General features: G+C 50.6%; 1 protein-coding gene across 2 annotated transcripts in view; it reads left to right on the top strand.

The window, feature by feature from the left end:
* Nucleotides 1-27,053, top strand: part of SIPA1L3 (signal induced proliferation associated 1 like 3) — a 240,854-nt gene that overhangs the window by 119,498 nt on the left and 94,303 nt on the right. For both annotated transcript variants that reach the window (XM_047078134.1, XM_047078132.1), the window contains exons 3-4: nt 20,344-22,140; nt 25,827-25,957. In XM_047078134.1, the coding sequence (XP_046934090.1) occupies nt 20,628-22,140; nt 25,827-25,957 (1,644 nt within the window). In that variant the 5' untranslated portion in view covers nt 20,344-20,627. The remainder of the gene's footprint in view (nt 1-20,343; nt 22,141-25,826; nt 25,958-27,053) is intronic.

Here is a 27,053-nt window from a genome sequence, read left to right as displayed (position 1 = left end):
AAATAAATAAATAAATAAATAAATAAATAAATAAAATGGCAATGATAATAGTACCTCTGGCAAAGGAATGTTGTGCAGATCAAATGGGTTAATCTGCAGGGCACCTGGGTGGCTCAGTCGGTTAAGTGTCCAGGTTCGGCTCAGGTCATGATCTCACAGTTTGTGGGTTCAAGCCCCACATGGGGCTCTGTGCTGTCAGCCCAGAGCCTAGAGCCTGCTCTTGATTCTGTGTCTCCCTCTCTTTCTGCCCCTCCCCTCCTCGCTCTCTGCCTCTCTGTCTCTCAAATATAAACACTAAAATGGGTTAATGTGCATAAAGTGCACAGAACAGCGCCAGGCACATTGTAGACCCATAGAAACGTTAGGCAGTGTGATCATTCTTTCTCCCGTTCACCAGATGTCACTGAACAGCCCTTGTAGGTGCCAGCACTCGCTGGGAGGCAGGGGAGGAGGGGTGGGGCCTGCCCACAGGAGCTGGTCTCGTCAGATGCGTATACATGCAGCACCCAATAGGAATGCCAGGTGGATGGCCTTTCCAGACACCACATCGGGAAGAAAATAGGCCAGACAGGGAGGGCACAAAGAGCTTCCCAGGGGGGCAGTGCCAGATGGGCGGGTGGGGGGGAGCGGTCAGGGAAGGCATCACTCAAGAGGCGGCTTGGGAAGTTGGTCTAAGGAAGAAGCAGGATTGATGTGCAAAGAGCAGGGCAGTTACTGCATGTGGAACCCAAGGCCAAGGCAGGGAGGCTGGGATGCCGCTCCAGGGACATGTGGTTGGGAATTAGTTGGGAGTCCTGGGGGTGTTTGGCTATGAGTTGCATGGAGAAATCATCTTTGAATCCAAATTTAAAAAAAAAAAAAAAAAAAGATCATCTAGAGTTGGCAAAACCTTTTGGTCATGAGGAAAGGTCTTTGGAAGAGGAGATCCACAGCCTCCGTGATGGAAATAATGGAATCAATAATTGATCACTGAATTAGACACCATGCCCTGTGCTTCATATTTATTCCTCACTGAGCCCTCCCAGCCTCCTGTGAAGTTAATGGTGGCATTTCTCTTTTCCAGAAGAGTCACTGGACCTTCCCATGCATTTAGTCATTCATTGCTCCTTTAGCAGGGATGTGTTAAGCGCCTGCCACCAGCAGGGGAGTGAGCAGCGAAAAGTCTAAGTTTTGTGGAGCTCATGCTTTTGGTGTGGGGGACAGACCAGCAAACTATTAGATGGAGAAGTGAATTGAAGCCAAGCTTTCTCGAAAGCCATGCTGTGAAGTGGTTAGGGATACAGGCTCACATCCCAGCCTTATCTCTTCCTGGCTCCATGTGACCTTGGGCTACTGACCTCCCCTCACAGAGCTTCAGTTTCTTTGTAAAATGAGGATCTGGGTAGGACCTCTATCAGTCAAGATCGAAGTCTGATACAAGTAACAGGAAACCAACAAGCGGTGGCTTAAATAAGGGAACCGTTTTCTCTTGTACAAAGGAAGACAAGGGAGGATGGGTAGACTGGGGCAGGGCCTCTGGCTGGGAGAGTGGGCTCCTCTGACTCCTTGCCCTGCCATCCTCTGCATGTGGCTTTCAGCCTCACGATCACAAGATGGCTACCTCACCTCCACATATGGCATCCACATTCCAGGAAGGAGAAGGGTGGAAGGGCTGTGCTGGCTGAGGCTACTCCTTTCTGCTGGAAAGCAGTAGCTTTACTGGAAGATCCTTCACCCACCCCCAGCCTACTTCCCTTTAACCTCTCACGGGCTAGAATGGGATTTGAACAACACTGGAGTCCGTGCAGCCACAAGTATGAGACATTGAGCATCTGGAGCGGCCCTCTGGTGAGGGTAACAGTATTCTCACACTGAGGGCCTGAGTCCTTGCTCTTGTTGTCCAGAAATGACATTGCTTTGTGCTCAGTTTCTTCATCTGCCCATTGGGAGTGGGATTCCTTGCCATAGGCTTCCTGAGCAGCATCCATGAGCCCATGAAAACCTGGATGGGAAGGAGTTTGAGGCACATCCCACCCGTAGGAGGGCTGGAGCTGGCTTTTGTTTGGAAAGTTGTCAGATTTTCTTTTTTCTTTCTCTTTCTTTCTCTCTTTCTCTCTTTCTCTCTTTCTTTCTTTCTTTCTTTCTTTCTTTCTTTCTTTCTTTCTTTCTTTCTTTCTTTCTTTCTTTCGATGTTTATTTGTTTTTGAGAGAGAGACAGAGTGCAAGCAGGGAAGGGGCCGAGACAGAGACACAGAATCCAAAGCAGGCTCCAGGCTGTGAGCTGTCAGCACAGAGCCCGACGTGGGGCTCGAACTCACAAACCGTGAGATCATGGCCTGAGCCGAAGTTGGACGCTTAACTCACTGAGCCACCCAGGCACCCCCATTTTAGAGTTAGTTTTTTCAGGCTTTCTTCTATGACTGCCTCCGTACATGTGTATAAATGTTTAACGTCAGAGTTTATTTAACCATTCTGTTGTTGGACGTTGAGGTTGGTTCCATTTTTTTTTTTTTTAATTTATTACCAGTGCCATAATATTTTTTCTTTATTTCCATTGTTTCTTTAGGATCAGTTCCCAGAAGTAGCATTACAGGTTCAGAGGGTAGGAACATTTTTAAAAGCTATTGCCAGATTGCCTCTAGAAAGGTTCCCTCAACTGTGAACATTAAAAAAGAAAGAAAGAAAGAAGAGAAGGAAAGTTGTCCTAGCAATGAGTGGCCGATTTCATAGTTTCCTGGGCTCCTGTGGAGCCATCACTTTGGGCTCCTTCTGAGGGCCCGGTGCCCCCTTCCAGCTCTTCTGCCTCGGTGTTAGCATGGGCACCCATCCCGCATGCAGGCCCTGGGCAGGATGTTTGATTACTGTGTTATGCAAACAGAGCTGCAGGCCTTTGCCATCTGCCAGCTGGTCCTCGGGTTGACAAGAGGCTTTGCACCTAGTCAAGGGTCAAGACTAGAGCCTTTCTGGAGCTCACTGTGGGATCGCTTACAGGGGCAGGGCTAGGATGCGTGCTCCTAAGGGCAGCTTGGCCCCACAGCCCCCGTGCCACCACCCTCCCCCAAGGCCTCCTGCAGGGTGGGGGCAGGCCCTTGCCCCTCTGTCCCCAGCTGTTGTGTGGTGAATTGTCCCCAAACCCCTGCTGTGCGTGTAGCCCCCCTTCCCTGCCTCCCTGAGGGCTAGGAGGAAGTGCACTCTCCCCCAGCATGCCCAGGATGTTTGTACTTGGACAGGTGAAGTGGCTCTGCCGGTTCTGGGAAGCGGAAACCTTTTTTAAAGGAGAGAAAGTGAATTTTGAGCCAGGGGAGCAGAGAATGACTGGGGTGTGCTGGGGGTGGGGGCGGGGCGTGTGTACAAACACACACAGGTCTTCAAAGAGGGTCTTACCTGTTTTTTAAGGTTACACATGTAATAGTACAATCTCATTGTTTAAAAAGAATTCACACAGTGCAAAAGGCTTTAAAGCTTTGTTACTGTGACACCTAACGTTTGCACTGAGGAGTATGTAAATTGTAAATACACAGTTTAGGAAACACTTCTAAAGCAAGCACTCATGTAATGCCCTGGTCAAGAAAGAACTTTAGGAGTGCCTGGGTGGCTCAGTCGGTTAAGCGTCTGACTTGGGCTCAAGTCATGATGTCATGATTTGTGAGTTTGAGCCCCACGTCAGGCTCTGGACTGACAGCTCAGAGTCTGGAGCCTGCTTCAGATTCTGTGTCTCCCTCTGTCTCTGCCCCTCTGTCACTTGTGCTCTCTCTTTCTCTCTAGAGTCAATAAATGTACAAAAAAAAAAAAAGAAAGAAAGAAAGAAAGAAAAAAGAAAGAGAAGTTTGCCAGCAGCCCAAAAGCCTCTGTGTACCCCTCCATCGAACACCCCCTCTCACCCCCAGAAGCCACTCCTCTCCCAGACTTCCATGTCACCATTTCTTGCCTTTTGAAGGTTTGTTCGCAGATGAGAGTATAAGTAACATGGTTTCATTTTGCCTGTTTTTCAACTTTATACAAACAGAATCGTAAATTATGCACATTGTTCTGTGTCTGCCTCTTTTGCTCAGAGTCATGTCTCAAAGCTGCATTCTGGCTTTGATGTCAGCACATTTCTGGTACCAGAGTTCACTTCCATTGATACGCAGGCTTTACAGATGCTCATATTTGTGCATTTTGTTTGATGAGTATTAGAAAAAATATAACGAATCCCACACTGGTCTTATTAAGGTTTTAGTAAGTGAGTTGGTTGAAAGGACTAACTTAAGTAAATAATAGTACAGGTGGTCTGCAGGTGTACAGGTGAGGCACGTGACTTTGGGAAGTTTTGGAGCTTCGGAGTCAATGATAGGATCACACACACACACACACACACTGTCACTCCTCTCCCTGGGGTAACCACTTACAGGTAGAGGTTGGCCTTCCAGATCTTTGCTCTGCATCATCCTCGGTGGATATATAGGTATAAAATATGTAGCATAGAGAATTTTTTAATACTAATTTTTTTAATTGTAAGAGGGAGTGTGCCATTCTTCTGAACTTCTTCTGAATACATTCTTCTTGGGACTTCTGGGTTTATTCTCTGATTATAGCAGCCAGTTTCCTTGTAAGATTCCATGTCAGGGTAGGGGTGAGACTGGACAGGGCAGGCGTAAATCCTTCCTGGAATATGAGAAATTAGGGGCTCTAACAATGCCACACGTGGCAGTGGTTTTGTTTTTTTTTTTAATGTTTATTCATTTTTGAGAGAGAGAGAGAGAAGGAGTGTGGTTGGAGATGGGGCAGAGAGAGAAGGAGACACAGAATCTGAAGCAGACTCCAGGCTATGAGCCATCAGCACAGAGCCCGATGCGGGGCTCAAACCCACAAATCGTGAGATCATGACCTGAGCCGAAGTTGGACACTCAACCAACTGAGCCACCCAGGCACCCTGGCAATGGTTCTTTTACTTAGCAGACAGTTTGGGATCTGCCTCCTGACTTTTTTTTTTCTTTTTTTTTCTTTTTTTTTCTTTTTTTTTTTTAATAATCTTAGCCAATTCCTTAGTTTCTATCCATTCTGGTAATTGCTGGGAACTTGGAATATGAGAGGGAGTTAAGAGGGACCAGGCAGGGGTGCTTGGGTGGCTCAGTCGGCTGAGCACTCGACTTCAGCTCAGGTCATGATCTCACAGCTTGTGGGTTCAAGCCCCACGTTGGGCTCTGTGCTGACAGCTCAGAGCCTGGAGCTGCTTCGGATTGTGTGTCTATCTCTCTCTCTGCCCCTCCCCTGTTCACACTAGGTCTCTCTCTCTCTCTCTCTCTCTCTCATAAATAAACATTAAAAAAAAAAAAAAGAGGGACCAGGCAGAGGCTGCCTGACTGGGGACACATCATCAGTGGTGAGTTAACATGGGATTGTGACTCCTGGGCCAGAAATATGTGGAGCTGTGGCCATCTGTGTATGCGCACGCGTGAGAAACAGACACACACACACACACACACACACATAGGGACATGGACAGATGTGAACAGGGACACAGAAACATGGGACAGCAATGCAGAGAGATGGGGTAGAGATGTAGATAGAGACAGGGACACAGAAACACGAGACCAGTTGGCTAGTTAACTGGCTATCGGCTTGCTGGTTGGTCGGTTAACTGGATGACTGGTTGGTTCGTTACTTATCTGGTTGGCTGGCTAGTTGGTTATCTGGCCAGGTGGCTGACTGGTTGGTTTTGGTTTTTCCTTTCTTTTTAATAGACTCAGAAAATACTTGTGGAGGACTCCCCTGATCAAGCACTGCTTTGGATCTGGAGAAAGAGCAGTGAACAGTGGCTGCGGACATTTGGGTGTCTGACCACTACTCCCCACCCCTCCCCCCACGAGGGTGCTGTGAATGCAAGTGTTGAGTTGTTGTTATTGTTGTTTACAAAATCCTGAGTAAGGGTGTGTGCATGCTTACTATGTGCCATTACCGTGGGGAGTGTACCTTAGGGGGGGTCATCTCGGGCTCCTCCAGCAGTGCAGCAAGGTGGAGTATTGGGACCAAGATTTGCTCCCAGGATCCCAGCATGAGCCTGATTTCTGTCTGAAAATCACTCAGGGATGGAGAGCAGGCATTTATTGAGGCCCATCCTGCTCACAACTCTATCCCTGATTTTTAGAGATGACTGTGGTTATGGTGGCCATAGAGTCACCCACCTGGTTCCAGCCCCACCTCTGCCTTTAACCTCACTGGGTGATCTGGAACAGGTAACTTGCCCCTCTGAGTCTCACTGTTCCCTTCTGCAAATTGGGGAAAACAGTAGGGCCCTCCCCCTGGGATGCTCTGTGGGCTGAGGGGGGCCGCCATTGTAACCCGTAGCTTCGGGAACCTGACATTGGAGCAGGCCTCCAGTCTGGGTCCGGGTGGCACAAGTGCCCATTTTTGCTCTTTCTTTTGATGACTGGTCTCTCATGCGGAGTGGTCCTGTGAGAGGTCACAGGGCAGACCCTGGAGTCAGCAGAACCAGGGGGTCCAGACCTCCGTTCCTCCTCTCATTCTCTTTGTGACCTTGGCCAAGCGCTGTCTCCTCTCAAAGCTCAGCTTCCTGATTTTGAAACGGAGGTGACGAGACCACTACCTCAGTGGGACATTAGGAGACGAGTTCAGTGTTCTGAGGCAAGCACTCCACGCTGGCTGGGGACTGGCCCTCAGCAGCCCCCAGGGTCGGGGGCAGGTAAGGTGATTATTGCTGGCAGATGGTGCCCCCCTGGCTAGCAAGGTTCCCTCCCCTCCCCTCCCCTCCTCTCCCTTCCTCTCCCCTCCCCTCCCCTCCCCTCCCCTCCCCTTCCACCACAGGGAGCCTTTCTGTTTCTGTCCACCCCCCCACACCCCCACCAAATCTCCTCAGGTGAGGAGAAGCAGAGCCTGAGATGCCCCCGGTCAGCCCCCTAAGAGCAGGATGGAAAGAACAGGGCTTTAACAGATGTTCTCTGACAAGGATTCCCTGGCTGTATTTAATCAAGATTGTCAAATATTGATTTAATCTCCAAGCCCAACAGATGTGATCTTAGCAGGCTTCGGTGGCAATTAGCTGGGATTAGTTCACAAGTCAGGCTCCGTGCTGACAAGACACTCTTCTAAAGGAGGCTCGGCCTGGTCACAGGAGTGAGCCCGTTGGGGGACATACTAAACACTTAACCACCACCCCAACCAGCAACAGCCGTGGGAGCGGACCCCAAAGCATCACCCCACACAGTGATAGTGGGGACTCTTGGGGCTCCAGGCAGCAGCTGCTTACCAGAAAGTTTCAGAATCAAAATAAATGTCACAGGTACACCAGTGCATGCGGCTTAAAAATGGGCGTGGCTAGAGCCAGTGAGATCCCGGTAGGCACACCCGGCCGCTCAGAGCAATGATTGTCCCCCTGCTTAAGTCTCCCCCGAAGGGGCTTCCCCGACCCCAGACCCCTCACTCATCCTCCAGCCAGTGCAGCTCGGTCTCATCGTCCCAGTGCACATGCTTGGCCTGCTGCTCCTGGGTGGGCCTGGCACGTGCCCATGCTCCAGGGGGCATCCTTTTTTAACTTTGCATTTCAAAGTCTCATTTGAAGTGACTAGGACGATGCCCAGAATTGGAACAAGATGCTTAATCCACATGCACTTTGGGGGAGGTGGCAACACCCTCGCCTAACCCACCCGACCCCACAGGGACTCAGAAGGGGCGCCTCCCATGGGCCTGGCTGTGGGCCTCCCAGGAAGGAGGGGCTTGCCCAGCTTCTTGCTCAAGACAGGCCACCCTGGGCCAGCCGGCTCCTGAGCCCAGAGCAACCAGGGCTCCTGCCAAGGCCACATTTGGTTCTATTTGTTTGCCTGAGATTTTCTTTTTATTGTTATATAAGTAAAATTTTAACAGCTAATACTTGTATGTCCCTGTGTGCCAGGGATATTCTAAGTCTCCACGTTCATTAACTCATAACATCCCTAAGAGTTAAGTCCTATTATTATCTCCATTTTACAAATGGGAAAACTGAGATGTAGGAGGCTAAGTGACATGCCCAAGGCCTAGGTAATTAAGTGGCAGAGCTGGGAATTGAACGTGAGTATTCTTTGCTTCCAAACACTGAGCTACAGCCGCCATATCAGGAAATCTCCAGGATCTGATAATAAGTAAGAAAAGCAACTATGAAGGCTGTTTATTTTTTTTTAATTCATCTCTCTATGTAAGCATGTAATTATACAAGCATTCAACCTACATCACTTCAGCCAAACTAGTTAGCAAACTAAAAGAAGGTGACATTGTAGTTTAAGGATTTAAGTACAGCCTCTGTTTCACCGAGGGGCATGTGGATACAAGATGGGGTGCCCCTTCCTTCCCTCGGTGGGTCTGGGTACAAGCAGCTTGCCAGGCCAAGGAGGAATCTCCACTGGGAGTTTTCAGACTCCACGAGCCCTAGGGGCAAGGTCGGCGTGGGGCCGATGCAAGGCTCACCTGTGGAGGTGGTGCATCCTCATCCGTTCTGACTCTGCGTCCTGTACAGTCTGGGCTTTTCAGGGCGTGGCTTCCCCCTGCCCATGATTCTCCTCACATGCTCACTTCCAAAAGTGAAAACTTAAAGCCTGAGACGCCCCTACCCTGTGCAGTTGTGAGCATTTCCATGTAGACACAGAGAGAAGGGTCTGGAAGAAAGCATGCAAACCTATTCACAGGGCTCCTCTCTCCGGAATGTGGATTCGGGGCAGGGCCTCATAGGGGAGCCTGAAGAGGGCCTTGAACTTACGGGCTTGTACGAATTCAAGCACAGACATGCAGAATTTTTTTTAAAAGTTGTCCTTTTATCTCCATTCAGGTTTTACTCCTTAGAGGTAAGCACTGTTAACAGTTTGGTGGGTGCCCTCCTAGGCCCTTTCCTTTATAGACATTTATGTTCTCTCTCTCTAATGAAATCTTTTATTTAAGCTCCATTATTTTGTTTGGTTTTATTCTGCAATTTGCCTCTTTCCTTCCACCAAGTGCACCATAGAGAAGAAACTCTGAAGCTAGATTGCCTGGGTTCAAATCGCAGTGACACTGCTTTCCTGCTGAGTAACTTGGGCAGCTTACTCAATCTCTCTGGACTCAGTTGCATTGGCTTTTTAAAAAAAAAATTTTTTTTAACATTTATTTATTTTTGAAAGACAGAGAGAGATAGGTGCAAGCAGGGGAGGGGCAGAGAGAGAGGGAGACACAGAATCAGAAGCAGGCTCCAGGCTCTGAGCTGTCACCACAGAGCCTGACGCGGGGCTGGAACCCAGGAACCGTGAGATCATGACCTGAGCCGAAGGATGCTTAACTGACTGAGCCACCCGGGCACCCCAGTTGCATTGGCTTTAGAATGAGGATGCTGTGGGGCACTTGGGTGGCTCAGTCTGTTAAGCGTCCGACTTCAGCTCGGGTCATGATCTTGTGGTTTGTGGGTTCAAGCCATGCTTTGGGCTCTGTGCTGACAGCTCAGAACCTGGAGCCTGCTTCACATTCTGTGCCTCCCTCTTACTCTGCCCCTCCCCCACTTGCACTCCCCCCCCTCAAAAATAAGTAAACATTAAAAAAAATTTTTTTTAATGAAGATGGTGACAGCCTCTCCCTCAAAGGGTTTCATGAGGATTAAATGAGTTCTTGTGTGTAAAGCGCTTAGCCTGGTACACAGCAAGCACTCCTCTAAGTACGAGCTGTACCCATTCACTTCCGGCCATGTGGGCATCTTGCACGCAGGACACCTGGCGCTACCTCGCCTCACTGTTTACTACAGCTGCATTGTGTCCCTGGAGTTGGGGTACCCAAATGCATTTAACCCATCCTCTGCCGCTGGGCTTTTAGGCTGCTCCCACCTCGTGCATATTACGGCGGCAGTGTGGCAGTGTGGCTTCTGGCATGCGCTGGTGGGAATATCTGAGGGACAGATTCCTAGAAATGGAATTGTTAGTTTAAAATAAAATAGTGTGTTGGGGCACCTGGGTGGCTCAGTCGGTTAAGTGTCCCACTTCAGCTCAGGTATGATTTCGCTGTTTGTGAGTTCAAGCCCCGCATCAGGCTCTGTGCTGACAGCTTGGGGTCTGGAGTCCGCTTCGGATTCTGTGTCTCCCTCTCTCTCTGCCCCTCCCATGCTCACACTTCGTCTCTCCCTCTCCCAAAACTAAATAAACATTAAAAAGCATTTTTTTAAATAAATAAAATAGTGTGCACACCTAAAACTTAAGCACATAATTACAATTCATCCCCTTATTCCCCCCAAAGAAGGGGAAGAATCATTTGATTTACACACATCAAAGAGAACAGGCTTCTCAGGAACTTGGACTCCTGGGACCCCCTCCAGTTTGAGTATAATGACTGTAAGATTTAAAGAGAGAGCATGCTCTGGGTTCTTTGACCTTAAATAGGAAAGTGCAAGTTTTTATGGCGTGAATAAAAAATACCTAGTTGGTCTTCTGTCCCCAGTTCCTGGCCCCAAGAGCTTCTAAAACCCTTGGAATTTTCTGAGTGGTTTGGGTGATAGGGGCCTCTTTTGTTCTTTAGAATAAGACCCTTTCAACCATACCTGAGTTTATGCTAATGAGGTGATTCTGTGGACTCCTAGATAGCTTCTGGATGGGGGCTGGTTGCCAGGGAAACCAGTCCTGTGATTTGAGGCTTGAAACTTTCAGCCCCACCCCCCTGACCTCTGGGGAGAGGGGAGGGGCTGGAGATTGCATCAGTTCCTGATGGCCAGTGATTTAATCAATCATGCCCACGCAGTGCGGCCTCCGTAAAACCCTAAACAGAGTTCAGAGAGCTTCTAGGTTGATGAGCGCATTCACACGCTGGGAGGGTGGTGCACCCCAAATTCCATGGCAACAGAAGCTCCTGCGCTCGAGACCCTTCTGGACTTCTTGAATATCCCTCCATGTGACTGTTCATTTCTATCTTTTATAATAAACCACTAATAGTAAGTAAAGTATTTCTCTCAGTTCTGTGAGCTGTTACAGCAGAACCTGAGGAGGGTGTTGTGGGAACCCCAATTTGTAACCAAGTCAGGTAGACATGTGGGTAACCTGGGGACGTCCCCCCCCCACCCCCACCACTGGTGATTAGCATCTGAGGTGGGGGGGGGGGCAGTCTGGCGGAACTGAGCCTGTGGGGTCTGTGCTAACTCTAGATAGTGTCGGGATTAAATTAAATTGTAGGACCCTCATTGGGGTCTGCAGAGAACTGGAGAGTTGCTTGGTGTGGAAGACCCACACATCCGGGGTCAGAAACACTGAGAGTAAAAAACAGATCAGAGTAGTACCTCGGGCCGTGGAGGGGGGCGGTGTTGCTCTCCTGTTTTGGGGCTGATGGCGCAGTCTCTGCCTCAGGGCTTCCTAATGAGATGTCCGGAAGTTCCATCCCATCCGTTTTGTTTCCTGGGGGAAGCTCCACAGTGGGCCTGTGTATGCTCGGGTTTCCAATAAAGTGGAGGAAGACATGGAGAGAGAAAACAGATTCTTAACCTGAAATCTGCTGAGCTGATGCTGACTTTCTAGAGTTTTTGTCCTTATGAATTGATTTTGAAGATAACTTGCATCATTTGTGTATCCACACAACACGCTCATTTGGGCTGCCTCGTCTTTTAGAGCGCTGGGGGCAAAGGTGTGGGAGCCACGCTGACAAGGTTTGGGGCCTCGCTGTCCTGCCTGCCTACCAGCGTTGTGACTCGGCCACAGGACCTTTGCCTCATCTCTAAACTGGTCCTGCTAGAAGTCCCTGCTTTGTGAAGTTATCACAACACCTGTTAATACACGCCAAGTGTGTGTTAGCCTTGCTGTTACTACCGTCATCACCACATCATCACCCCCTACCCTGCCTGTGCAAGAACGCACATAGTAGACCCTATCCCACTGCACACTCAGAGCTGCTCAGAGTCCCAAGGGGGACCAAAGATACTCAGAGGCTTCAAACTCCAGTGGGCTAACTCCGATAGTCCAGGGGGTGTGCAGACCCCTGGGAACTCACCAAAGGGAGGATGGGGAGGATTGTGTCTAGGGAATGGTAGGAAGGAAGGTAGGTTAAAAAAAAAAAAAAAAAAAAAAAAAGGGTAGGTCAACAGCACTGAGGGACAAGGGGTGTGGACAAGGCTTCCCAGAGGAGCAGTCCCCCAAAATACCTCCCGCAGTGGTCCCCAGTGCCCTTCAGACCAATAATCATCATCATACGTGACCCCCTCAGCATCCAGCGCTGCGGACCACCTGCCCCTCCCCAAACCACCCCCACTGTTGGGGCCTGCGGGACACCTGCTCCCCTGCTTGCCCCCTGCATTTGCAGCAGATCAGGGCTTGGTGTCAGGCACTCATTTCTTTGCTCTCTTCCTTCCCCTGTCCTCAGCCCTGGCTGCATATTAGAGTCAGCTGCAGAGCTTTTGAAAGGCTCTCTCTCAGGCCTGGTCCCCACCCCAGAGCAGCTGATTCAGACTCTCCGGGGGTGGAGTGTGAACACCTATACTTTTACAAAGCTCCCCTGGTGCCTCTAATGGACAGTGGGGATGAGCACTCCCGCCTTGGACAAGCCCACGGGGCCTCGTACGCTGGCCACTCCCAGCTTTCCTGCCCGTGCGTGTCAGCCTCATCCATCGGCATGCCTGGTGCACAGCAGGCGTCCTCTCTTCCTATCACCTGGCACCCCACAATGAGCCCTCCCATTGGGAGCAGCCCCCAGCCCCACCCTGTCACAACGTTGTGTTCCTTTAAACTGCTGACCACCTTTGAAGTTACCTTGTTTTCTCTCTTGGTTTACTTACTTCTCTGGCTTCCCTCTCCTGGGAGTAAGTCCATGAGGGGGAGGTGTGGTCCTGCTCAGGGCTGTATTTTCTTCAGCACCTACAACAATAGCACATAGTAGGTGTTTGAGAAGTCTGGTGAATAAATGAATGCATATTTGGTGCTTGGTGTTTGTGAAATGAATGAATGAGTTATACATGCCTGGTCAGTGTTCAATAAAAGAGTAAGTTTTTAGTGCTTTTTCTCTTTTGACTCAGTGAACTTTTTGGGCTAAATGATTTGGAAGACTGTGATAGGTGTTGGTCGTATGAATGAATAAGCTGTAAGGACTAGTTCTTACTGGACGAATGAACGACTTGTACCTGCCCAGAAACTGCTGAATTGCCAGGTGCATGCAGTGGGGTCATCATTCCCCCTGAGCCTCTGAGAGTAGCCCTCAGACTTGGTGCCACAACCCTGAAGTGTCCAGAGCTCTTAGGTCTCACTAAGTCCCCATTGCAGTGACTGGATCACATTTCCTTGAAGAGGTAATCCCTGGAGCAGATGGGAGCACCCTTGGACGCATAGGTCTGCTTAGGAAGGAGACCTTGGATACCTACCTGCTCCCCCATCCAAAGGCCTATGCGAGGGCAGTGTACACACACACACACACACTTGCACGTACACACACTCCACACATTACTTTCAGCTTCCTGAACACGCTTCTTCCCAGGGGCAGACACGCTAGGTCACCAAGCAAGCACCACCTACCCTCAGGTCACAGACCCTCACTGAGCTAGCGCTCCTCCTGGTCTGAGGTTGTCATCCATCCACTCATTTATTTAGCAGGTATTTGTTAATGACCTACTGTATGTCAGGCCTGTGCTGGAGAGGCATGCAAGAATAAAGATTCTCACATTTCAGTGCCTCACAAACCTTACGTATGGCGGCCAGTTAATTACATGGTAAATGATGTACATACACTGAGGCAGGTAACCCCAAAGAGAAATGCTCTGTAAGAGTGCTCTGAGCACAGGGCACCTGGGTGGCTCAGTCGGTTAAGCATCCGACTTCAGCTCAGGTCATGATCTCGCAGTTTGTGGGTTTGAGCCCCGCATCAGGCTCTGTGCTGACAGCTCGGACCCTGGAGCCTGCTTCTGATTCTGTGTCTCCCTGTCTCTCTCTGCCCCTCCACTGCTCACCCTCTGTCTCTCTCAAAAATAAACATTAAAAAAAAAAAAGAGTGCTCTGAGTACTCAGGTTGGGGATTGAACAAGGTTCATGAGGAGGAAAAGTCATGTGGAGAAAGTGATATTTGTCCTGAATCTTGAGAAAGAACTATCTAGGTAAGGGAAAGGGCAACATGGATGGCATGTACAAAGGCCCTGAGGCAACAGGGCGGATAAGCCATAGGCATGTGGAACTGAAAGAAGGACATTGTGGCTGGGACCCCCAAAGCAAGGAGAAGACGAAAGGAACCTTGAGGGCTGAGGTGAGGATTTTGAATTTTATTCTAAGATTTGAATTTATACTAAGATTCAAATGTGAATATGAATCCTGAGATTGCTCTGCCTGCTGCATGGCAAAGGGCACTTACGGGACCAGGAGCAGAAGGAGAGGTAATGGGGAGGCTATGGTATATAGTCACCCAACTCAGACTGGCATGGGAGAGCTCCCATGGGAGAGTCAGCAGGATCTGGGGTAATGGATTGGATATGTGAAGGGAGTTTCCAGCTGGAGTCCTTGGATGGAAGGAAGTGCCTTTCCCTGAGATGTAGAAGAAGCCGGTAGCTTCTGCTATTCCTATTCTGACAGATATTGTGGCATACCACTCTGTCAACACCAGTCTTCGATGTATGACTTGATTTGGCCAGTGAGATGTGAGAGCAGTGATATGTGTCATTCCTGAGCAGGAACTGTCGCATAGTTCGGCCATGTCCCTTACCCGTGAAATTGGCCAGGTCTCATGTAAGCGCTGCTCTGTCACCTGGGAGTAGAGCTGACATGAGAAGGCCCTTGGCCCGCCCCTGGTAGACATGCAGTATGAACAAGAAACAAACCTCTGTTGGGTAAGCCCCTAGTACATGGGGTTCTCTGTTCCTACACCATAACTTAGCCCACCCTGACTATTCTGAGAAGGAACGGGCTTTGTGGATGGGGAGAGATCAAGGGTTCAGGTTGGGAATGTGCAGTTTGCAGTTTGCAGTGCATGTGAAATATATATGTGGTGAGGTCAAGTAAGCAGTGGCTACCCAAGTCTGGAACTCAGAGGAGCAGTTGGATCTGGAGTTATTTTGCCCTGTGTCACCAGTGAAGAGAAGGAGAATTAGAGGTCCAGGACTTTGCCCACTGGGCAACCCGCAGGGCTCGTGCTTGAACTCAGGACTGCCTGACTTGAGGAACGAAGCTGCTGGATCAGTCCCAACTCTGCCACCTTGTGGCCACCTGGTCTTGGGCACATTACTTGATCTGTTCACTTCAGCTTCCTTATGTTAAGACAGAGATAATATCTACTTCATAGAGTTGTGGAATTAAGAGAGATAACAAATGTATAGTGCTTAGAGAAGGACCTGGACTCTAGAAGGATCACATTCATGGTAGCTGCTGTTATAGATGTTGTTTGGTTATGTAACTAAAACATCCAGTGGTGGGAAGTACAATTGGGGTAGCTTTGGGTCCAGCTTGACTCAGACGAAAATGATGACTACAGCTCCCACATCCACCCCCTAACTTTCAACCCCTTTCACAAACGGTTCTTCCTTCTTCCCTCATGGTCACAAGATAGCTGCAGTGATTCCATCCCTCATATCCTCTCTAACTCCGGGTAAGAGGGTAAAGCACAGCCTTCAGCCCTAGGACTCTTGGCACCCATGTCACTGGGTCTCACTGGTTTTGATCAGGTTACATGGTCAAGAAGGATCTCCTCCTCTAGCCCACTGGGTGGGAGTCAGAGAACGCAGGTTCCCCAAGGGAAATCTGGCCTGTTTTTGGAAAACAGCAGAGGAAGCAAACCACAAGCGTCTGCCACTGGAAAGCTTGTGTTTTTCCCTCCTGCTTTGCCCTGGGAGGTTCTGCAGACATCGTGACTCCTTCACAGAAGAGCAAGGCCCTTCAGAGCCAGAACATTGAGGCCACTTGTCTGCTGTTTCAGCATCCAAGTTTTGGGGGCCTGATAAGGGAGCACCCTCTCAGCTCAGACTTCCCCAGCTTCTTCACATGTGACAGTCTGGGAGCATTTACACAGGCACACTATTAGGTGCCTGCTCTTCTAACAGACCATGACACTTTTAGGGAGCCAGTGTGGCCAGCCCCAGACGTAAGTCCTCATTGGCCCATGGGCAATCAGAATGATCCCAGATTCTTGGCTTTCCCAGCTTTCCTTGCTCCTAGAATGGCCACATGTGACCACATTCTGGCCAATTAGACATAAAAGAAAGTCTGTTGAGGTAGGGGGGATGTTCTGGCAAACATTCTCCTTCCTGATGAGGGTCAGATGGGTAAGAAGTAAGAACAGTCTCATCTCATCCCTTGCTTTCCCCCTTGCCCATGGTTCGGTGAGAAGGGGGGCTATGGCTGCCAGCTTGCCACTCTGAGGTCGAAAGCCAAAGATGTAAGCTGGCAGCACGCTGAGGGGAGCAGGGGATGATGGGACAGAGGGGAAAAAAGTGCCTAATGTCATTGCAGTGTACCAAGAGTGGAGCTGCCATACCTGGTCTGCTTGTTACATAAGATAATGAAATACCTTCATTGCCCGAGCCACCATTAGATGGTATTCTGTTATTTGCAGCCAAATGCATCCCCACCTGACTCTCCCACTGCCACTTGCTTCTCGTCATGCTGCCGTCTCCCATTTTTCCCCATCCACCGTCCCCAGCTGCCTTCCTTGTACACAGCAGTGGGTATTAGTCAAGGTCCTCCTATGCCAACAGCAGAAGCCACGTTTGACAGTCTTGGGCAGAAGCAGAATTTATCAGGGGCTTACAGACCACCAGGAGGCCAAGAGGAGCAGGCATAGAAAACAGGCAGGAACCAAGGAATACTGGAGAGAAGAAATTTGTACAGACAGGTGCAGAAGAGAACACTCAGCCGCTGAGCCTGCCCCTGGCTGTGCTTCAGTAATTGGGGGCGTGGGGAGAGGGAGAAGATACATGAAGGGAGGAACCATAGTAATAGTAGTGGCCGTGAGATAGGTGGTATTCTCCCTGCTCTCTCCAGATTGAAACTGAATCACAGTTTCAGTAACCAGTCCATGGCATACCAGGACCCGAACCCAGGCAGTCTGGACTTCATTATGGGGGGTTCCCCATCAGAAAGATGGGCATGCTTTTAGGAGGGGGGAGCCTGACAGCAGGCAGCTGGAAAGGGACCATTGTGCACCAGTCCCTGAATCCCAGAGAGGCTGTGGGTATCACTCAGCCTTCCGAGCATCTCCAGGAGACTTGGCTACACCTGCTCCAGGAAGGGAATCTGTGGAAAGACACCAGGGCCTCAGGAACATCTGTGTGTTTTCACAGGAGGGAGCAAAACAGATTGGGGGTTTCTGACTGAGCTGGAAACAAAATGCCATCAGCAAAGCCCATCTGTCGGGAGTGCTTGCATAAGCAGGTCGGGGTCACGTCTGGGCCACTGGTTTTCCCAGCCAACCCAAATGTGGCCTCAAAGGGCTAATCTGCCAGGCTTTCCCAGGCTGACCCAGAGGTGAGACTGCACTGCCAAGCATAAGAAGTGCCCCTGGCCAGGGGCACCTGGGTCAGTAGGTTAAGCATCCGGCTCTTGATTTCAGCTCAGGTCATGATCTCGTAGTTCAGGAGTTCAAGCCCCACATTGGGTTCTACACTGACAGTGCAGAGTCTGCTTGGGATTCTCTCTCTCTCTCTCTCTCTCTCTCTCTCTCTCTCTCTCTCTGCCCTTCCCCTGCTTTCGGGCACTCTCTCTCAAGATAAATAATCTTAAAAAAAAAAAAAAAAAAGTGCCCCTGGCCAACCCAGAGAGGGGGCTTGGAGTGGGGGAAAAGAGGTCTAATTCCCCTTCCCAGAGGCAACCAATGTTAGCAGTTTCTTGAACATCCTCTTAGAGATCTTCTCTACATGGTAGTTCGTTGTTGTTGCTGCTGTTATTTTTGTTTTCAAACTGGGAGAAGTTGCATACAATTCAAGATTTCTAGTTTCTGGATTTAAAGATCCTGGGTGGCTCAGTCAGCTAAGCATCCAACTTTGGCTCAGGTCATGATCTCGCCATTCCCAAGTTCAAGCCCGATGTCGCGTTGGGCTCTGTGCTGACAGCTCGGAGCCTAGAGCCTGTTTCAGATTCTGTGTCTCCTTCACTTTCTCTTACCCTCCCTCCCTCCCCCCCACTCAAAAATAAGTAAACATTAAAAAAAATTAAAAATTCAGTGATCTGGCATCCACATTCCTGCAAAGCTTGGTCCCCAGAGCTGAGGCCCACCTGCTTCTTTAGAAGACATCTCTCGGGGCGCCTGGGTGGCGCAGTCGGTTAAGCGTCCGACTTCAGCCAGGTCACGATCTCGCCGTCCGTGAGTTCGAGCCCCGCGTCAGGCTCTGGGCTGATGGCTCAGAGCCTGGAGCCTGTTTCCGATTCTGTGTCTCCCTCTCTCTCTGCCCCTCCCCCGTTCATGCTCTGTCTCTCTCTGTCCCAAAAATAAATAAACGTTGAAAAAAAAAAAAAAAGAAGACATCTCTGCTCTCCAGCTCACCCAGGCTCACCTGGCCTTGCTCCTGTCTCCCCTAACCAACCCGACTATGGGGGCTTTCCACTTCCTTCCCCCTTCTCTGCCCCCTCCCCTGTGTGCCTCCCTGCTACATCTTCAGGAATGCTCTCTTGGGAGCTAGGAAGACGGGTAAAACTCTTGCTCCCGACTCCTCCCCCACCCCCTTCTGGTTCTCACTTTCTCAGGTGTTACAGGCTTGCCTCCCTGTTTTGCTCCATGAATAATCTGCTTCATGCTTCCCCCTGGGTCTCTCTCTGCCAGCACACTCCATACCTAAGGACATGGGTTAGGAAATGCCCCCTACACACACGCACGCACACACGTACACACGTACACAGCCTTCTCCTTCCTCGGAAAGCACCGTTAGTCTTTGGTAGGCTTCCCTTCATAAGGAAGGCTTCATTGGAGAGTTGACATCATACAAGGGAGCCAGCCTGGTTAAGAACCAAGGAAGGATATCCAGATATCCTGGGTGGGGTTCGATATGTCAACAGGACAGAAAAGAAGGCCAGTGTGATGGGATCTAAGTCAGGGATGGGGAGAGGCATCAGGAGACTGGCAGGGACAAGAGCCTGAGGGGCTTGTGGGCGAGTAGATGAATTTAGATTTTATTCTAATTCAGTAAGGAGCCACTGGGGAGATCTCAGCCAAGAAGCGACAGGAGCTGATGTTCATGGTATCTATTAATCACATAGAGTTCCAGAGCCATCCCCTGTCCCAAACCTACCAGTGCTCATGGTGACTCATCTGTCATTTTTACTTCCTTTTTTGGTGGGGTGGCTGGTCAGGCAGATTGCAGGACAGATAGACAATAGTCCAGCCTTTACCTGCAGTACTCACAGGGGGTGGAGGAATGTGTTTAATGACACCACAATGGACAAGTCAGCCAGCCAGATTCTGAAAGTGGGGAACTCCACGGGTTGCATGACCTCATTCCTTCCACAAGTAAATAGCATCAAAATAAAGGTGATGGGGGGGGGGACCGTAAAGAATAGAAGAGACTTAAGAAATATTATCTGCCAAATTAGAGTAGGGATCTTGTTTGAATCCTGATTTGAGCAAACCAACTCTAAAAGAAACCTTTGAGACACTCGGGGAAATGTAATGCAGATATGAGGTATTACATGATATTGAAGAATTCTTGTTAATCTAGATGGGTGTGATGAGAGTATTTTTGGTTAATTTTTTAAAGGCTTAACTACTAGGAGTGGCTCAGTTGGTTAAGCATCTAGTTCTTGATTTTGGCTCAGGTCATGATGTCATGGTGAGATCAAGCCCCACATTGGGCTCTGCACTGACAGAATGGAGCCTGCTTGGGATTCTCTCTCCCTCTCTCTTTGCCCCTCCCTGGCTTGCAAGCAAGTGTTTGTGCTCTCTCTCTCTCTCAAACTAAATATTAAAAAAAATAAAATAAAGGCCTTGACTGCTAGATAATATAAGCTTAAGTATTTATAGGTGAAATGAGCTGATACCTGGGACATACTCTAAAATATTCTGTCAAAAAAAAAAAAAAAGTGTAGGAGTGGGTGGGTAGATGAAACGGAAATGGCGAATAGTTAATGGTTGTTAAAGCTTGTCGGGTGCTCAATAAATACACTATTCTGCTTTGGGTATGTTTTTTAAAATATTTTAAGTTTATTTATTTTGAGAGAGAGTGTGTGTGCACAAGTTGGGGAGGAGCAGACAGAGAATCTCAAGCAGACTCTGCACTGTCAGTACAGAGCCCAGTGTGGGGCTCAAACTCACAAACTGTGAGATCTTGACCTGAGTCAAAATCAAGAGACGGACTCTTAACCGACTGAGCCACTCAGGCACCCCTGCTTTGGGTATGTTTGAAATTTTCTCTAATAAAAAATTTTTTCAATGAGTATAAAGCTGTCACACAAAAAGTTTCTCTGGGAACAGTAACATCACATCTCACCTCTGCCTTCTCTCCTTTTTCAGCATGGCAGGCCCTCACCCACATCTACTGCTTGCTCTGTCCTGCTGAGCCGCCCAGTCTGGAGACCCTAGGACAGCACCTGCCTCCTGAGGTTGTCCTGGCTCGGTTGTCCACAGCGATGGTGGAGAACTGGACTCCACAGGCTCACAACCTTCCGGTCAGGCTTCAAGGGCCAGCATCCTTCATCCTGGGACTGGCGGCCCTGAACAATGGCTGAGGGCCAGGGGACCCCATAAAGTTACTCGGCAGCTCACGGGAGCCAGTAGCACTCCAGTGCCCGTGGACTATGACCACCTATCGGCCCATTCCCAGTGATGGTGTGGATCTGGCAGCCAGTTGTGGGGCCAGGGGGGCCGATGTCCTCCCCGGGCCACACACGGGGGACTATGCTCCCATGGGATTCTGGGTCCAGAACGGGGGCATGCCGCAGCCCATTGGTGAGAGCCCAGTCAGCGCCACCACCCGCCCCAGTCCCACCACCCCTGCAGTGCCCAAGATGGGTGTGCGCGCAAGAGTGGCCGACTGGCCGCCCAAGCGGGACGCCCTGAGAGAGCAGAACAACCCAAGCCCCTCACAGGACGCAGACGGCACGAAGGCCACAAAGGTGGCCCATTCCATGAGGAGCGTACAGAACGGACAGCCTCCTGTCAGCACCCCGGCTTCCTCAGTGCCCAAAGCCTTCCACAGACTCTCCAGGAGAAGGTCCAAAGATGTGGAATTCCAGGACGGGTGGCCCCGGTCCCCCGGCAGGGCCTTCCTCCCCCTGCGGCACCGCAGCAGCAGCGAGATCACCCTCAGCGAGTGTGACGCGGAGGACGCGGGGGAGCCGCGGGGACCCCGGCACACAGGGGCCCTGCCCCTCTTCCGCGAGTACGGCAGCACGTCCTCCATCGATGTGCAGGGCGTGCCGGAGCAGAGCTTCTTCGACATTCTCAACGAGTTCCGCAGCGAACAGCCGGAGGCCGCGGGCCCCCAGCCCCTCAGTGAGCTGCTCCAGGCTGATCCGGGACCCCACGTCCCGGGGGGCGGCGGCGGAGCCAAGGGGGACCCCCGCAACGGGCAGCCCGCCAAGGACAGCCTCCTGGTGCTCCAGCCCGCCAAGGAGAAAGAGAAGGCCCGCAAGAAGCCCGCGCGCGGCCTGGGCGGCGGGGACGCGGCCGACTCGTCCATCTTCCGGAAGCTGAGGAGCGGGAAGACGGACGGCGAGGCCGGCCGGGCCCTGGGGGAGGCCGAGGAGGGCCGGAGCCCCCCGGAGGCCGGCCGCCCGTGGGTCTGCCAGAAGAGCTTCGCCCACTTTGACGTGCAGAGCATGCTGTTCGACCTCAACGAGGCGGCCGCCAACAGGGTGGCCACGGCGCAGCGGCGCAACACCACCACGGGCGCCTCGGCCGCCTCCGCCACGGCCGCCCTCTCGGCGTCGCGGGCGCACGGCCTGGGCGGCCTGGACGCCGCCTTCCCCAGCACGGAGGACCTGAACTGCAAGGAGAACCTGGAGCAGGACCTGGGCGACGACAACAGCAACGACCTGCTGCTCAGCTGCCCGCACTTCCGCAACGAGATCGGCGGCGAGTGCGAGCGCAACGTGAGCTTCTCGCGGGCGGCCGTGGGCTCCCCGGGCGGCGGCGGCGGCGAGGGCCGCCCCGCCGAGCCCGCCCTCAGCGCGCACCGCACCAACGCCAGCATCTCGGTGCTGGAGGTGCCCAAGGAGCAGCAGAGGACGCAGAGTCGCCCGCGGCAGTACAGCATCGAGCACGTGGACCTGGGCGCCCGCTACTACCAGGACCACTTCGTGGGCCGAGGTGACGGGGGGGGGGGGGGGGGGGGGGGGGGGGCGGGCAGGCGGGTGGCAGCGGCTTGTCCCCGGGACCCCTGCCGCGCCCGTGCATTCCCTATGTGCGCCCACCCACCCGGGATTCAGTGAGCGTAGCCTCATCTGGCGCTTAGCTTGACGCCTCACGTGGGGCTCAGCACGCCAAACCCTTGAGCCACGGGAAACAGTAGATCGGCATGTACTTAGCAACCGTGTGCTGGGTTCAGCTAGGTGACAGGCACTGTCTAGAGCCTGAGGATACAGTATTGACTAGCTTAAAATCAAGATCTTGTCTTCCCAGCACTTGGGGGGGGGGGGGAGCAAGACAAAAAAAAAAAAACTTGATTAATGTGCAAGATATATAAGGCAGCATAGGGTGGCAAGTGCTATGGAGAAACATAAAGTAAGGGAGAGGGAAATCGTGTCAAGGTCAGAGGCTTCGCTTACAATAGGGAATGGTTTGGGAGGACCTCCTAGGTAGTTAAGTACAGAGCTGAAGGAAGGAGCTGTGTGGAGCTTGGGGACAGTGTTCCTGCACAGGGAAGAGCCAAGTTCAATAGTCCTGAAACACTAAAGGAGGAGGGAGGAGGCCAGTGTTGCTGGGACAGAGTGGCTGAGAGAGTGTGGCAGGAGCTGAGAGAGAGAGGTGACGAGGCACATAGTGTGGGACTTTGTGAGTCATGGCAAGGACTCTCACTGTCTTTGCCCTGAGTGAGATGGAGCCACAAGAGAGTTCTGAGGAGCAGAGAGGGCCCTGAAGTGACTCAGGTGTTCACAGCCTCCTCCTGGGGGACAGATGCTGGGGGAGGGGGAAGCAGGGAAGCCAGGGAGGAGGCTGCTGTAGTAATCCAAGCAGGAGAGGATGATGGACACATCCAGGTTGGGAGCCCATGAGTGCGGGACTAAGCAGGCAGGTTCTGGATCCCCTCTGAAGGTGGAGCTATTGATGTTTAGAAGGTGTTAACACGAGGGAGACATGGGCTTCCTGCATCATTAGGTTCATTAGTGCTGGTGGGACAACTTGAGGAGACAACACAGCATCGTGCAGAGAACCCAGGCAGCTACAGGAGCCGGGCAGGGCTGGGGCAAAGGGCAGCTCCTGCTCAGCTCCAGCTCACTGTTGTCATGCAGGAAATACAGGCAAACCCAGTGTTGCCAGCCTTTCCGATTTTTCAAGATTCTCCTGAAATGAAGCTTTTTTTTTTTTTTTTAATGCGGATTCTCCTAATTTTTAAATGCTGACAACTGTATTGGTTTAGAATTGCTCGTAACTGCCAGTGACAGACTTTAACTACATAGAAGCTTATTTCTATGATATAAAGAAGTCTGGAGGTCAGCAGCCCAGGGCTGGTATGGTTACTCCTCAGCATCAGTGGAATGCCATCCTTAGTGCATGGCCTCCAGCCCTCAGGTGGTCTCCTGGTCCAACATGGCTGCTGCAGCTCCAGCTGTCGCATCCATATTTCCAGGCAAAGAAAGAGGAAAGGGTAAGGGCAAAAAGGCAGATCTCTTGTCAAATCACCTCCCTTTAAAAAGCTTTCTCAGAAGCCCCATCCAGCCACTGCTGCTTATTGACCACTCCTATCTACAAGGCAGGCTGGGAAATATAGGTTTTCAACTAGACAAATCCCCTTTTCCTCCCCTAAGAATAGAGGGTTTTTCTTGAAAAGAAGGGCAGAATAGAATGGATAGGCAGCTAGTACTCCACAGCAACTATTTAAAAAAATTGTTTTCAGCCAGTGTCCTAGTCAAACCTAACAAATTTCAACTAAGTCATTCCACAGGGCTCAGAGTGTGTGCAGGCTCTGGAGCTCCAGCATTGGAGTCCAGACAGCCCTGGGTTCAGGGTGCTTGTGTCATAGCTTATTAGCTTGTATGACATATTTCACCCCTGGGACTCTGTCCTCACGTGAGGAATAGAGACGATTGTAGCAGCATCACATGTCCCAAAACAAAAGGACGCAGAAATCGAAAATGAAAGGATGGGGAAAAAGAAAGTTCCAGACAGTTGCTAATGAGAAAAATTGTGAATGTTTGTGCACCTGACAACCTGGGTTAGGGGGATATAAATGAAAAACAGATAAGGCTACAGGGAGAAGTAAACAATCAGTGGGAGACGCTGACAGGGTCTCTCTGAAATTGACCCATGTAGTGGTCAAGAAATCAGGCTGTAGAGGATTTGAATGACTCAGTCAAAACCTGATTCTACATTTTTGTACCTAACCAACAGAGAACACATTGTTTCCAACTCACATGTAGAAATACCGACATAAGATTGGTGAGGATCAAATAAGATTGTACATTAAAGCACTTAGTTCTTCATTGGGCAGATAGTAAGTACTCACTAGGGAGCTTTATTTAAAAAAATTTTTTTTTCTTTCAAAATTGGACTTCTTGGTAGCCCTGGAAGTTTATAAATTCCTCATCGGTCATTGTTCAGTGAGTGCCTACTGTATGCCACGAATGCAGGGCGCTGGGTATGCATCGGGAGAAAACAAAACAGAACAAGCCCTGCAGATGTTTAGGAATGAACCGACTATCTGTGGAGCAGATACTGCTTATGCTCTCTGACCTGCTGGGGAGATGGTTTAACCCAGTGCAGGTACTGGTCTGACTGGCACCGTTAATTAACACATTATTTAGGCCTTCGATAAGCTTTTGGTTCACTAAAAGCATCTCATGAGAACAGGAACCATCAGCTAAATATTCAGAGCACCGGGATGGGAAGGAATTTCTGGCAAGGGATGGATGTTGACTTGAGTCAAGACAGGCTGCCGGGGGTATCCACCACAAGCAGGAAACACTTGGGTTTCACATTGGAAAAAACTGTTTGCTGGAAGGATTAGAAAACAGCAGCATGTTTTAGAGAAAGGGGGAGACAGCTGCTATTTAGGGGAGAGAACACGAGACTTGCTCCATGATTCGGTGGCTCTATTGAGGGAGGGAAAAGAGTAGCGTTTAAGTATCCTAGGTGTGTAGAAGCCTGGTTGGATAAAAGCGATGCCTGGGGACTTGAATCATGGTCCCTATTCTGTGACAAACATCACGCCCTGGGATGATAAGAGCTAGCATTTCTTTTGTGCTTACTATGTACTTGGCTCTGTGCTAAGTGCTTCACGCCTGTTAACCTATTTGATCCTCACAACTGTGCTGAGAGGTGTGTCCAGCCTTACTGCTCACGTTTTCCTGATGAAAATGCTGTGGAGTGCCTTGGCCTGGGCCATCCATCTGACCTAGTGGCAGACACCCTGGATTTGAGTCCTGCGAGCAGCGCGGTAGAATAGAATCTTAACCACTTCACGGGGCTAGTTGGCAGCTGAGCTAATGACGGACGTTTGCAAATCTGGGATAACCATAGGCTGTGTTTTTTACATGCCAGACACTGTGCTAAGCATTTAATATTTGTAGTCTCATTTCACCCTCACCTCACATCGACTCGATGAGTTATGGGTAGCGTCAGGGCGCCCGTTTTTCGGACGGAGGAACTGAGGCTCAAAAAAGTTCTGTGACTTGGCTGAGGTGGCACAGTCAGGTCTTGCCGTCAGTCTCTCTGTCGAGTGTGGCCATGACCAGGCGGGAGGTTTGTGTGAGCAGGATCCCGCGGGTTGCCCAAGAACCTGCCCCAGGCATCACCCCTCCTTCCCAGAGAACTCACTCTGAACGCTTCCCTCTCAGAACATGCCAATTACTTTGGTGTGGATGAGAAACTGGGGCCAGTGGCTGTGAGCATCAAGCGGGAGAAGTTGGAGGACCACAAGGACCACGGGCCTCAGTACCAGTACAGGATCATCTTCCGGACCCGTGAGGTAAGTCGCATCACCGTTATTAGTTTACGTAAATTACAGCTCGATAGCCCCTCACCCTCTGTGAGCCCTTACTCTGTGGTAGGTGCTTCCCCTGCTTCACCTCACGCAGTCCTCCTAATAACCTCCCGAGAGCACTTCTGTTCGTCTCTCCATTTTACAGAAGAGAAGACTAAGATTCAGAGAAATGAAGTGACTTGTATGGGCTCAGTGAATAAGGGGCCAGGCCAGGACTGGGATCTTGGAGAGCCCACAATACTTACATTGTACAAGAGATTCACTCTGGTTAGAATAGGAAATAAAGGGAGACGTGTAAGGGATCCTTTCAGGATCATGAGATGTCCTGCAGAATGGAAAGAATTAAGGCAGCAAGCCTCAGGCACGGCAGGAATTGGGGAATCTCAGCCACAGCAGGCACTGCTGTTGGTGCCGCTCAGCTCAAAACACTCGCAGCGCTTTCAAGTCTGAGTAGAGAAACCCGTTGTCCTGGTTTGGGCAGAGGAGGTCTTCCCCTAGACTAAATATCAGCCGTGGCTAGGGAACAAGGCCTGCTGGGGGCATCCTGCTTAATTAGGACTCTCAATTGTAATTGACAGAAATCTACTTCTAACTGGTTCAAGCCAGAAATAGAATTTTTCGGTTCATATAACTGCAAATCCAGGCGGGGTAGGGCTGGCTTCAGGCATAGCTGGATCCAGGCACTCAAATGATGTCACCATATTCTGCCTGCAGACTGCTCTGTTCCTCTAAGCTCTGCTTTTGTGCATTGTGAATGTCATTCTCTTCTCTTCTGCCACCAGCAAGCTCTCTCCATGTCATGGGAAAATGGAGACTGGCTGCTCAACTCTTCTACATCTTTGTATGTCTCCTCCACAAGGAAGAGACACTTGCTGCCAAATCTGTGGGAAGGACTCTGACTGGCTCTGCTTGGATCACGTGTGCTCCACTGGGACAGGGCAGCACACTGTAATTGACAGTTCAGTCGGAATCACCTGGGGGAGGCGGTTCTTCTGCCAAGAGGGGCGCTAGGCCAGCAAAAACAGCAGACTTCCAAAAGACCCAAGTAAGGAAGAGCTTTCCAGGAAAGGGGTGGGAGTCA

Source organism: Lynx rufus, unplaced genomic scaffold, assembly GCF_022079265.1.
Source record: "Lynx rufus isolate CCGP_SWC_20201006 ecotype Redwood Valley unplaced genomic scaffold, mLynRuf1.p SCAF_16, whole genome shotgun sequence".
NCBI lineage: Eukaryota > Metazoa > Chordata > Mammalia > Carnivora > Felidae > Lynx > Lynx rufus.
The sequence above is the reverse complement of the archived record's forward strand: the minus strand, read 5'-3'. Positions and strand labels throughout refer to the sequence as shown.